This window comes from Balaenoptera musculus, chromosome 2, assembly GCF_009873245.2.
Source record: "Balaenoptera musculus isolate JJ_BM4_2016_0621 chromosome 2, mBalMus1.pri.v3, whole genome shotgun sequence".
Classification (NCBI taxonomy): Eukaryota; Metazoa; Chordata; class Mammalia; order Artiodactyla; family Balaenopteridae; genus Balaenoptera; species Balaenoptera musculus.
Genome location: NC_045786.1, coordinates 128,303,956 through 128,316,456, shown reverse-complemented (window position 1 = coordinate 128,316,456; position 12,501 = coordinate 128,303,956). Strand labels below are relative to the sequence as shown.

Genomic DNA, 12,501 nt, shown 5'->3' with positions numbered 1-12,501 from the left:
GGCTATTTCAATAAATCCCTTTAAATAGTGTTCTTAAGGTCTTATCTTAAATCCCCCCCTATAGGAAATAAAGTTGTAGGTAAGGTATAACACATAAAAATTGTATCATTGAGGAAACTGATGATCTGTATTTAGCTTTAGTTAGCCAGAGAAATTTGATTTTTCTAAGCCATTTTGAGGGTAAAATTGAGTATGAAAAAAACTGCACAGAACATTTCAATATATACATTTTTGAGCATTGTTTACTTTTGAAAAGGTATAACGAAGTGGCAATTGTGATTTTTATTTTGCTCCATGTATTTTATATATTTGTATTTCACTGACTCTCAAGCACTTTTTTTTCTTTTTTACATGTAACATTTGGAAATCTGGATGCATTTTATGATCAGTAGCTTGTCTTAGTTTATTCAGCAATATTTTTTGCCTTTTAGTAGGATCAAAAAGATGGTGTAGTGATGCTAATGATGATGTCTTAGATTTGATGAAGAATATTATGTAGGTAGGCTAACAAGGGGAAAACTAAAAGCAAAAAGTATTTTTTTAATGAGCTGGAAGCTGTTCTATGGATGGCCTTACCCCTTTCCTTCAGTCACAAATTCCCTCACTTTCAACTCCAAACTTGTTCAATTAATTGTTTAAAATATACTTGAGCTGAAACTTGGGCCTTCCCTGTACTGACCATAATTTTTATGTGTGACCACAATGTTTTAGAAAATACTCTTAACTGCTTCTCAATATCCAATGTTCATTCATCCTTCTTAATCTGTGTGGGACTAAAACTGGGTTACTTTTACCTAGAAGACAACAATCTAAGTAAAGAGGTTCTGAGGCATAAGCAGTATAAATGAGCTTTTCAATCTTTTTGAGGTATAATGGCACACCAGTTTTAATACAACCACCAATCTTCACAAAATAATTTTAATACTTTGTGCCTGAGCTAGCAGCATCTTGCACTGTGACATTCCTATACATACATAAGCATTTGATCCAAGTACAGATGTTAAAAGCAGAGTAACTTAAGCAATTGTCTGTACAAAGGTAAATAGACACTGTAGGTTATTTTTCTTTTTGAATCATTTTTGCTGCATAGTAAATTGCAATTACATGTCAGTATAATGTTACTGATCTACAGAATACACTTTGAACTGTGAGGTATGGCAACTCCCTATGAGAGAGAGCTAGCATGTAAACCTGAATATTTTGAGTGATTATTATTATTTTTTTAGCTGCCATGGATGGATAAGACAAAAAAAAAATCCAGCATTCAAAGACCCTAGAAACTTATTTTTCTAATCAATAAAAAAAAATAAAATCTTTTAGTAATTTTCAGCTGTTTCCTATCATTTACTTACTGGAGCACTGATGAATGGACAAAATAAATATTGAAGTGAAGCTAAGTTCGTTATGGAATTATGGATTAAACAGTTATCTGAAAAAAAAAAGTCTGCCAGGTAACTGCTCATTTACTTTACATCAAGTTGAGATTTTGATATATATCTCTATATATGCACCCCAACTTTATAATTCAAGATTGCAGTTAAATACTTCTAATTCATTTAAATTACCATGGTAATAAGACAATTATAAACCTTATATTTTCTTTAAAAGGACATGCTTAACATTTTCTGACATTACTTCTAAACTCAGATGAAGCACAAAATCCTCCCAAAACAAATAGTCTGCTCTGAAAGTTAGGTGGTTGAGAGTTGGTAGCAAAGGGTATCATGGTTTAATACTTCCACCACAGAGTAGATACAAATAAACAAAGGTAACTGCTGTTTAAACATCTGATAAGAAATTAACAGGAACCAATGGACTGAAATTACAAGGTAAGAATACTGCCATTCCAGTTTGAATATTTTCAATATTCAAGTTTCATACTTTCAAAATGGACAATAAAGCAGTTCTCCTATGTTTTGATGCAATATCATTTTAAATTCTGTGCCCAGGTTAATATTTAATGTTTAAAATTGGGTGCTGGGTCACTCATACATTATTCAAATATTCTAGAAAATAAATCAGGATTGGTTAAATGTACTGTAGTTAGCTATCACAAAACATCAGTGGAAACAGAGGAATTATAGAAATGGAACCAAACAGAAGAATAGGAAGAGCTACCAGAAGAACGAGTTGAACACTGGGTGGAAGAATGAACCCAAGATAAAACAAACTTGCAGTATTCTTATAGAAAGAATAAACTTTTTGTCCATATTAATTTGTACTCAAGAAGATGACAGTCCTTTTTTCTAGTGTTTGTGAGAGTCTTTAATATACAGTGCTGGGCAGGCACTTTAGTGCCAACATAAAAATTACAGTGGTTAGAAAAAGTGGAAAATTACCAACTGTAAATTAATAACCAAACCTGTACTCTTGGCCAGACTACTAGAGAGGATATGTGTATTTAAGAAATTAATTTAGAAAATCTTAACTGCCTCATTTTTAAAACCTAAATGGACTATTATGAAGATTCTTTTAAGCCGTTTTTGTGGAATGAAGCATCACAGATTATTAGTTTGCAAAAGAGATCTTTGCTGACCTAACCAATAGTGATCTATATACAGGAAAGTTGTATTTTCTGGCACTTCACCAGCTGGAATTTCTGAACACTCAATGCAAATCTTGACTATACTAGACCACCACACCCAATGACCTAATCACACAACAGAATACAAGACTACAATGGGATTGACAATATGCTGTTATTTTAGGGTGGTAAAATAGGGAAGGGAAGGGAAATCAGAAGAGGAATACCACCTGGGGCAGCAGAATTAACAAAGCAGTTTTGATTCACTGCCACTCTCCTGCTATGCTGGATAAAAAAGCTTTTACTGTATTATTACACGTTAGGGAGGAAAGCGAAGTAGGTAACTTGCTACCTACCTTACAAGTCCCATCAGTAAAGCACCTCAAGAGAGGACTGAGAAAAGGGAGATACAAAGGAGTTTTGTTTGTGCTACCCTAAATCACCAACTATAAAAAGTTAAAAACACTCCTCTCCTCCCCAACATCATACTTAAAATAGCAAAAATGTTTTTCTTAGAATAATTTTTATATGTATAAATAAAAACATGGAGAACCTAGGATCCATAAAGTGACTTTGCTAATGCAAATTATGGGGGAAATTTGGATTAACGCAGTGCCAAGAACTGATTACAACACTAATTTATAATACACTGAAGTCTCCCACAATCACTTTTCCCCAATAAATGCATCCTCAAAGAAAAGCATTTGTCTGAGCCAGAACAATCTCACAGAATCATTAAGACAACATAAAAATGGAGTAAATGCTCCATATTCCAAATAATTTACTAAGGTTTCTTCAATCCTTAAGACTTTCAGTTTGAACTAATTTATGGTTTAAAAAAAAATTACAGAAAAATGTTCAAAACTTTTCACTGTTCTACATACTAATTTAGAGGACATGAGGATTTATTTTTTATATTTTCTAACGAGGCAAGGCACTTTTCTTTTTTGGGCTTTGTTTAGGAAAAAAAATAGTGCTACACTGGTTTATTATATTCTATTTAGAACCATTTTGGACAAAGAAAAAACAGGCTACACAACTCAAAAGAACAAACACAACATTTGGCTTTTAAGAATGCTAAAGGAAAGTCACTTGAGTTAAAACTCTCCTTGTTTTTGAGCATCTGGTATTATAAAGCGAAACATTTTCTTTTGTTCATTAAACTTTTTTTTTTCTATAGGATAAAATTAGGGAGGTAGTAGGAAAAGAAGCAATACTTGGATCATGTTAAAGTAAGGACAGTTGGCTAATGTCATGATTTAAAGATTATTAAGATGGGATCAAGAAGTTTAAAAAAATTAAAAGATAATTAAGCTACTGAATTATATTAAAAAAGAAATGTGGCAGATTCCTGCATTTGTTAATGTTTCTGTAAGAGGCTCCATCATAAAATTGAACTGTAAAATTATTTTTAAAATGTAATACGTAGAACACAAAATGAACTTTTGCAAACTTTAGGAAATTCTTTTGTTATAAATTACCCAGATTTTATAAACAAGTCCCCCTAACTTGCATTTTGTTTAAAGTAACAACTTTATATCATACAAATAAATTTCAAGTATGAAAAGTGCATTATTGCAATAATACCTCTTTGCAAGTCCAAAATTCTTGGTTTATAATAAAACTGTAAAGAATTTAAAAAAAAAAGAATAAAACCATCAGTGCCATCTATCGCAGAAGTCCGACATCTTAAAATGTTGCTCAACAAGTCGCAGAGAAACACGTCTGGAAGCAACATATAATTGAAAAGAAACTACTTGTGTTTTTACCATTTTACATTATTACTGTCTGTAGTATTTTCTCCTTCCCAAATAGAAATTCACATCCTCTATACTGTTGCTCTTGAATCAGCCATTCTGCGCAGTCGCCACTTGCATGTTTCCAAAATCATCTTCTTCTTCATGTGTTCTCTTCAAACTGCCTAAGTTATTGCATGAACATAACATATAATGGGAACTTAAATAAATTCATTCATTAGAATGTTACAACTAGCAAAAGCTTCATTTTTCATGAAGTGTTACCATATATATGACTATGAAAATTCTATGACTGAATTTTTAGTAAACTGTTGTAAATTCTTTTGTTATAAACTACCCAAAGAACTTTATATCTTCATGACATTTTCCCTCTTAAGAATTAAGTATTAAAGTATTTTATATAATGAACATTAATTTTTAAAATAGTTTGAAAATAGAATTTTTAAAGGGATAACGGTTCATAATTGGTTACTGAGTTTGTTTTTTAGGCTCCATAAACATGTGACTTAGGACACTGTACATTTGTACAATTTTATTTTGTAGATGTAATTATCCTTTTGCTTCCACAGATGCTGCCAAAAATATTTTTTCCACTGAAACTGTGATTTTATTACCAGCAAGTCTAGAGTTGGGAGAAAGGAAGCATGTAGCAGATAAGAGATTTTCTTTTATCTACTCTTCACATCAGAGTCTGTTAGTACAGAAATTTCCCACACAGAATCAGAGCTATCCCCATATGCTGAACAGTTATAAACAAGAAATTTTGAGTCTCAATGGAGGAGAACTTTAGGGAACAACTGAACTGGTAGAGGGCTTGCTGTGTTATCTGCCTAACAGTCGCATGACCTTAAACTTATGCCCTAAAGGTTGTGCTAAATCATGGTAATAATGTTAATACAGAGGGTGGATTCCAACAGAAAACTAATGTTTCACTGTAAGATTAAAATTAAGGATAGAAATATAGTATTGATGGAATAGAGAAGAAAATATGCTAGCCATAAGTCTAAATACAGTGGTTATAACAGTTTCAGATGCAGTGTTGCACCTGCATTCTACGAAGGGAGGTAAGAGACATAGGTAACTAATACAAGGCAGAAAGTGAGGAGGTACAGATAAAGCTCTATGGCAGTTTTGAATAACTAAGATTAGAGGAAGAGTAAGTTAATCATCATGTTTTCTTGAGGCAATGACATCTGAACCAAGTTTTTATGGACAGAGAGACTGAAGGTGATGCTTTCTAGGTGGAGAATAGAAGACACGCACAGGAAACCATTAGTAGTCCCATTTTCTGGAGTGCATATATAGAGGTACAGTGAGAGATACAAATAAAGATCAAAAGGGCCTTTAATTACTACCTATGATGTGTTTTCTTCAGTAGAAATGATGCCAATGGGGACTTCCCTGGTGGTCCAGTGGTTAAGACTCCACACTCCCAATGCAGGGGGCCTGGGTTCGATCCCTGGTCAGGGAACTAGATCCCACATGCATGCCGTAACTAAGAGTTCGCATGCCACAACTAAGGAGCCCGTGAGCCGCAACTAAGGAGCCCACCTGCTGCAACTACAACCTGGTGCAACCAAATAAATAAATAAATATTTAAAAAAAATTATGCCAATGAAGACTTTTATACAGGAAGAATATCACTATTACCACTATCTTTCATGAAAATAAGTCTGGCCACAATGTACAGAACAGACTAAATAACAAGAGTTGGAATAGGAGGCCAATATGGACCTGAACTTGACCGAAATGAAGGGTACTATAAAAGAGGGAGGGAATTCTAGGTACTGAGGAAACAGACCATCCCATTTTGGAAAATGATTAGATAGAAGTTGCAAAGAGTCAATGACAACTGGGAAGTTGAGCCTGAAGGATGGGTATATAGTATTTTCACTAAGGAAGTACAATATAGTGCTGGACTTGTGGAGCAGATCACCAGTGTTAAATTTCCAGGTCCAACACTAACCAGGTACGTAACCTGTTTGTCCTAACTTACAAGGTTGTAGGTTCAAATAAGACTGAAAGGAACTCTGGGAGAGAAAAACCATAAACTAAAAAAATTCCATGAATGCTCTAATAAAAAGAAAGGAGACAAAAAAGGGTAGCAAGGTCTTGGAGAGGATGGCAAAAGTTAGGATTTTGAGAGCATGCCTGGATCATTAACTTTTAAAATGGGGGAGGGGACACTGCAATAGGGAAAGGAGAAAGGATTCAAATACTTACGGCAAGAGAAAAACTGAGGTAGCTTACATTTAGTCACCCTGCTTTTACTTACTAACCACCTTTCATTTTTAATAAGACCACCTAAGTGTATTTAGGGCCTCGTCTCCAGACCCCTCTTATTATTTTAATCTTTGCAACACAGTTATACTACTTAAAGATTTAAAACTCAACAAAGTAGAAATCTGATCTTCCAACCAACACGTTCTAATTAACTAGTGGTGTACACACAGAAGCTCAATATAATACATATTTAATTACAAAGTTAAAATTTGAAATTATTTTAATTCAATAGTCCATCCAAAAATTTTCTAAACAATTTAAATTGTTCAGTGTAACTTGTTAATGAGCAAAAGATGCTTCTTCTCTTCTATTCTTCACTACCATCATCTTTCTTCCCAAATTTCTCCAAAATGAAAAAATCCTTACCTGTGGTGCCAGAATGAACAGATAACGACCTTTCTATCTGAAGTGGCGACATCATCTGTATTGTTAATTTCGCTAGGTAGATGGCTTCATATTCCTAGAAAAGATTTTAATTAACCTGATTATACATTTAAATTCTTGGATACCCAAAACAAAACAAAATTTTAAACGTGGTTAATGCATACATTACTGGTATTCTTAGTTTATATTGAAAACTCTGGTGCCATATTGCTGTAAAAGAAAGGCTTAAAATTCCTTATAATTTCACATTTATTGATGAGACTATAAATCAAGTCAAGCAAATAGCTTGCACTATGGCACTGCACACTGAACTGCCAGTCAGTATGTATTCTCTGCCACCCGGCATGAGCTATATGATCTCTGACTTCATCTGTTAAAACACATACATACCCCCAAAACCCAAACTGGCAATCTCATAGAATGATTATAAGAATAAAAAGAAATAAAACATTTTTAAAAAATCAGATTAATATAAGGCATTTAATTGATTCAAGTATACATTTGGTTCTAATTCCTTAAAATCAATAGTCCTCTACTTCCAGTTAAAGATGGAGTAATAAAGGCATTCCTATCCCTCTCCCCTTTCTGAAAACAAAAAATAGAGAACTCCTTATTCGAAGAAACTAGGAAACATCCATAACCCTGAATATGAGAAGAATGAAGAGAAAAGTAAGGAATTAATTATCAAATAAGTCAGGATACTGGCTACCTTTATGATGGGAAAAAGAGAATTATGATTAGAAAGAGGCCTAAAGGCCGCGATAGTGAGAGGCCCACGCACCGCGATGAAGAGTGGCCCCCGCTTGCCGCAACTAGAGAAAGCCCTCGCACAGAAACGAAGACCCAACACAGCCATAAATGAATGAATAAATAAATAAATAAATAAATACATAAAAATTAAAAAAAAAAAAAAAAAAAAGAGGCCTCAAGAGGGCTTTTGGGATTCTGGCAAACATTCAATTCTTCACCTGGATGGCAGTTACACGGATGTTTATTCGCACTTTATGCATTTTTATATATGTGTATTATATTTCACAATAACATTTAAAAAAAATGGAACCAGACTAAGCTATGCACAAAAGACGCCTAACTGCGGATATCAGACAGAGTGGGTACAGCTGACAAACCTAACAAGTCCTTGCCTAGTATGATACAGCCAGGAAGTGTGCGTGGGCTGTGGGAGGAGGAAGGGCATATTAAGGAAAACGTGAACATCCACACCTGGCATTTCTGCAAGACGCAAGCGATGTGGAGGAGAAACTGGGTTGCATGTTGCCAAGCATCGGCTGATCTTGGTCAGCTGCAAGTAAAGGCTAAACCATTGATTCTCAAGCCTGGCTATACCTGAGAATTACCTGAGGTGCCTTAAAACCCGTAGGTATATAGTCAGCTCCTCTCCTCCCCCCACCAGAGATTCTCATTTAACTGGTATGGATAACGTTCCCCAGGTGATTCTAATGTGCATGCAGTGTTTATCAATCTAAACAAGAAGAACCTGTGACAAAAGGGGCTCTTTTTTTTTTCCCACTCGCTAAGTAGAGTCATAACACTGGAGAAAAGTGTTGGTGAGAACGTCTTCCAAGACAACTGGGAAAATTTAAGCTGCCTACCTTTCCCCACCACTCCCCTGGTCCCTTTCCCACAACTTTATTGTTGGGCAAATGGCTTATCTAAGAAGAATGTCTCCAGTTCAAAGATGACCAATATTCAAAAAGGAACCAATGTACGTCTTATGTAAAGATGTTTGCAAGGGAAAGAAAAGCAACATTATAACCAAAAGTCTATACATAAAGAACACTGCATGAAAATTACACCATGGAGCAGGTGAAAATTATAATTCCCCATGAAATCGATGAGAATACGGCATTTCTGAAACGAGTTCAAAGAAGAGATAAAAGGATTCATGGAAGAAATAGGACAATAAAAGAGATGACTATGCCATTTCCTACCATTTCAGAAAACAAACAGAACGCCCCTCTTAATCCTAGTTTCCCCTCCAACTACTGTTTCATTTCTGTTTTCCCCTTCTAAGCATAATTCCTGGAATTATCTATTCTTGCTGTTCACATTCCTCTCTTCCCATTTTCCTTTCAACTCTGAGCAATTATGCTTATCTTCCCCCCTCCACAAAAATTGTCAAGGGCACCAATGACATCATGTTCCTAACCTAATGTCAATTCTCAGCCCTTATCTTATTTAACCTATTATCAATCTTTGAAACGGAGGGTCATTCCCCACTCTTCTAACACCTTCTTCACTTGACTTCCCAAACACCAGACCATCCTGATTTTCTTCCCAACTCACTGGCCACTCTTTTCAGCCTCCTCTGCTGATTCCCCATCTCCACAATCTCTACATGCTGGGAATACATTAAGGTTCTGTTTTTGAAATCCTTCTCTATCCACATTCACTTCTCTAGTGATCTCATCCAGTTTCAAAGCTTTCAATAGCATCTATATATTGATAACCCCTAGAAATACAGTTCTTTCTCATGAAATCCAGGCTTATATGTATACCTGCCCACTATCTAATAGCTCTCTCAACCTTAACATGCCCAAAACCGACTCTTGATTTTACTCCCTTCCAATTTCATGCAGTTTCTCCCATACAAGCAAGTAGCAGTTCCTCTTCCAGTGTTCAGGCTACAAGGCTTAAATTCATCCCTATCTCTCTTCACATCCAATCCATCAGCAAATTCCATCAGCTCTACTGTCAAATAAATCCAGCATCTGATCTCTTCTCACCTCTCCCCCTGCAACCACTTTGATTCAAACCAACACTCTCCTGACTCCATCACTGCAACAGCCTCTTAACTCGAGCACTTGCTTCTGCCCAAACCCCAACAACCCCTACAATATATACACAGTATACTATATTCAACACAGCAGCAGGCAATCTGAAGTTGTTCCTTCACTTAAAATAAAACCCAAAGGCCTTACTTATAATGGCCTATAAACGTCTGTCATGTGGCCCCTTACCTCCCAGCTTTAATCTCCTACCGTTATTTGCTTACTCTGTTGCAGCCACACCGACCTTCTTGCACTTCTCGAAAACACTATGCATACTCCCATTTCAAGGCACTTGCACGTATATTCCTGCTACCTAGAATGCCTTCCCCCCAATATCAGCACAGCTTGTTCTCCTAATTTCTCCAGGTCTCTGCTCAAATATCATTTTTGCAATAAGGCCTTTTCTGATCACCATTTAAAAATGCAATTCATGTCGCATCTTCTTATGTGGCCTTATTTCTCTCTCCCTTATTTTTCTCTGTGACCCATTACCATCTGACCCACTACATTTCACTTTGTTTACTGTTTAATTCTCTCATTAGAATAAGTTTCATGAGGTCAGAGATTTCTGTCTATTTTGTTCTCTGCTTTACTGCCATTGCCTAGAACAATGCCAAATGAACATTTGATGAAACAATGAAGTATGGGAAAAGGAAGAAAAGCTTGAGAAAAATCAAGCCAAAAGAGAAAAGAACAAAGTTGAAAATAATTACAGAGAAAATGGCAGATATGGAAGAAAAAGGGAACCAATATAAAATATGTCTCTGGGAGAAAAAGCCAGGCAAATGAAACAGAACAACAAAAACAGAAGCCAAATACATAGTAGAAGAAAACTTTCTGAAATAAGGGAAGGTGTGAATCTGTAAGTGCTAAGGGCATACTAAGACTGAGAAGTTAATATAGAACAATCAACAAGATATACCTTGATAAAGCATCCTATGTTCATCCAGACAACACCTCCTCCTCCCAATCAAGTCTTTCAAAGGGGGAAAAATTTTTTAAATTAGGCTCCCCTCAGACTTCTCTGGAGCAATATTCAATGTCAGGTCTGTGTGCAAACCCATAAGGGAAAAAGTATTAAACAAAAAATTTTTATCTAGCCAATTGTCATTGAAACATAAGAGCAACAGAAAAATATTTTCCAAAATGCCAGGACTTACGGAATATAGTTTCCAAGAACTCTTCTTGAAAATAATGCTCAAAGACAAACTCCAGTAGTTGAATAAAGAAGCTAGAATCCTATTTAAATGTAGAACTAAGGATGAACAACTAGAAAATGCGGTTATAGGATAGAATATAAATATTATAATCTGTAACAATGTAGAAAAAGTATAATCTTTTTTTTAAAAAAAGGAGATGGCAGGACATATAACAGGAGGTAGTTTAAGTAGATGATCTTATATTGCTAAGTAACAAGAGGTATAATATTTAAATATTTTTAAAGGTATAAGAGGTAACTCCTAGAAGAACTAAGACTAATAACAAAGCAGGTAGTGGAGGGGAAGGAGGAAAGAAGTAGAGGTATATAAATTTTTATCTTTTATAGTGGAAATCAACTGATAGTTATTTAAAAGTGATAACTCAAGAAACATATGTATATACTATAAAGTTACAATTGTGCCCATTAGAACTAAAAACAATAAATTTAAAAATTATCAAAAGAATACAAACATACAAAGAATTCATAAACTTTATAGTGAAAAGTTTAAAAAAGATGCACTTAAAAGAGAAAGCGTGACATGAAATAAAAGGACAGACAAAAGTATATATCATTTTTAGTGCAAGAAAGTGGGATAAATTCACCTATTAAAGAAAAATAGTGATAAATCAAATAGCAAAATCCAGCCATAGACCATATATAGGAAATGCATCTAAAACAAAGTGATTTAGAAAGGTGGAAGAAAAGGAATGAAGAAACTCACAAGGCAAATGCAAACAATATTACACAAGGTTAATTTCAAAGTAAAATAATTGAATGAAGGAATAATAAATATATAACTACAATGAAGACCTAACTTGAATTTTACCTACCAAATAACACAGTACCAAAATTGGCAAAGAAACTATAAGAACTAAAGAAAAAATAAACAGAAACATAATAAAGTAAAGGAGTTTCAATTCACCTCTCAGCCCAAGACAGACGAAGTGAACAAATACTATCAGCCCTCTATGCACGGATGCAGAACCCACAGATACAGAGGACTGACTGTACTATGCCATTTTATATAAGATTTGGAATTCACGGGGCGGCAGGGGGAGGGGGGTGTCCTGAAACCAATCCCCCACGGATACTGAGGGACGACTGTATATTGAGCTTTATGCCCTGAAAACAGAGAATACAACTGTATATTAGGCCACGAAGAAAACATTAAAAAATTCAAGAAGTAAATAGTATTAGAAATGAACAAAAATAGAAAATACACCTTGTCACCTATATAGTTAGTTTAAAAAAAAAAAAAACTCTCAAACAAATGTTAAGTAAAAAATAAAATCAAAAGTGAAATCACAGAATATCAAGCTATAACAATAATAAAAATATTGCATAGCAGAATCTATGTACGATATGTAGAATATGGCTAAAGCAATGCTAAGAGGATAATTCATGGTCTTGAATTCCTGAAAGAATGAAAAACTAAGCTTTCAACTCAGGAAATTCACTACAGAATAACAGCAGCAGCAGCACAAACAACAAAAACCTAAGGAAAGCAGAAAGCAAGCAGAAATTCAAATACAGAAAATTTATATAAACTAACCAGATCAAGGA

General features: G+C 34.7%; 1 protein-coding gene across 3 annotated transcripts in view; it reads right to left on the bottom strand.

Moving 5' to 3' along the window:
- Window positions 1-902: 902 nt before the first annotated feature.
- STYX (serine/threonine/tyrosine interacting protein) overlaps window positions 903-12,501 on the bottom strand; it is a 37,501-nt gene continuing 25,902 nt past the window's right edge. For all 3 annotated transcript variants that reach the window (XM_036843091.1, XM_036843093.1, XM_036843094.1), the window contains 2 exons: window positions 6,931-7,024; window positions 903-4,445 (listed from right to left, as the gene is read on the bottom strand). In XM_036843091.1, the coding sequence (XP_036698986.1) occupies window positions 4,372-4,445; window positions 6,931-7,024 (168 nt within the window). In that variant the 3' untranslated portion in view covers window positions 903-4,371. The remainder of the gene's footprint in view (window positions 4,446-6,930; window positions 7,025-12,501) is intronic.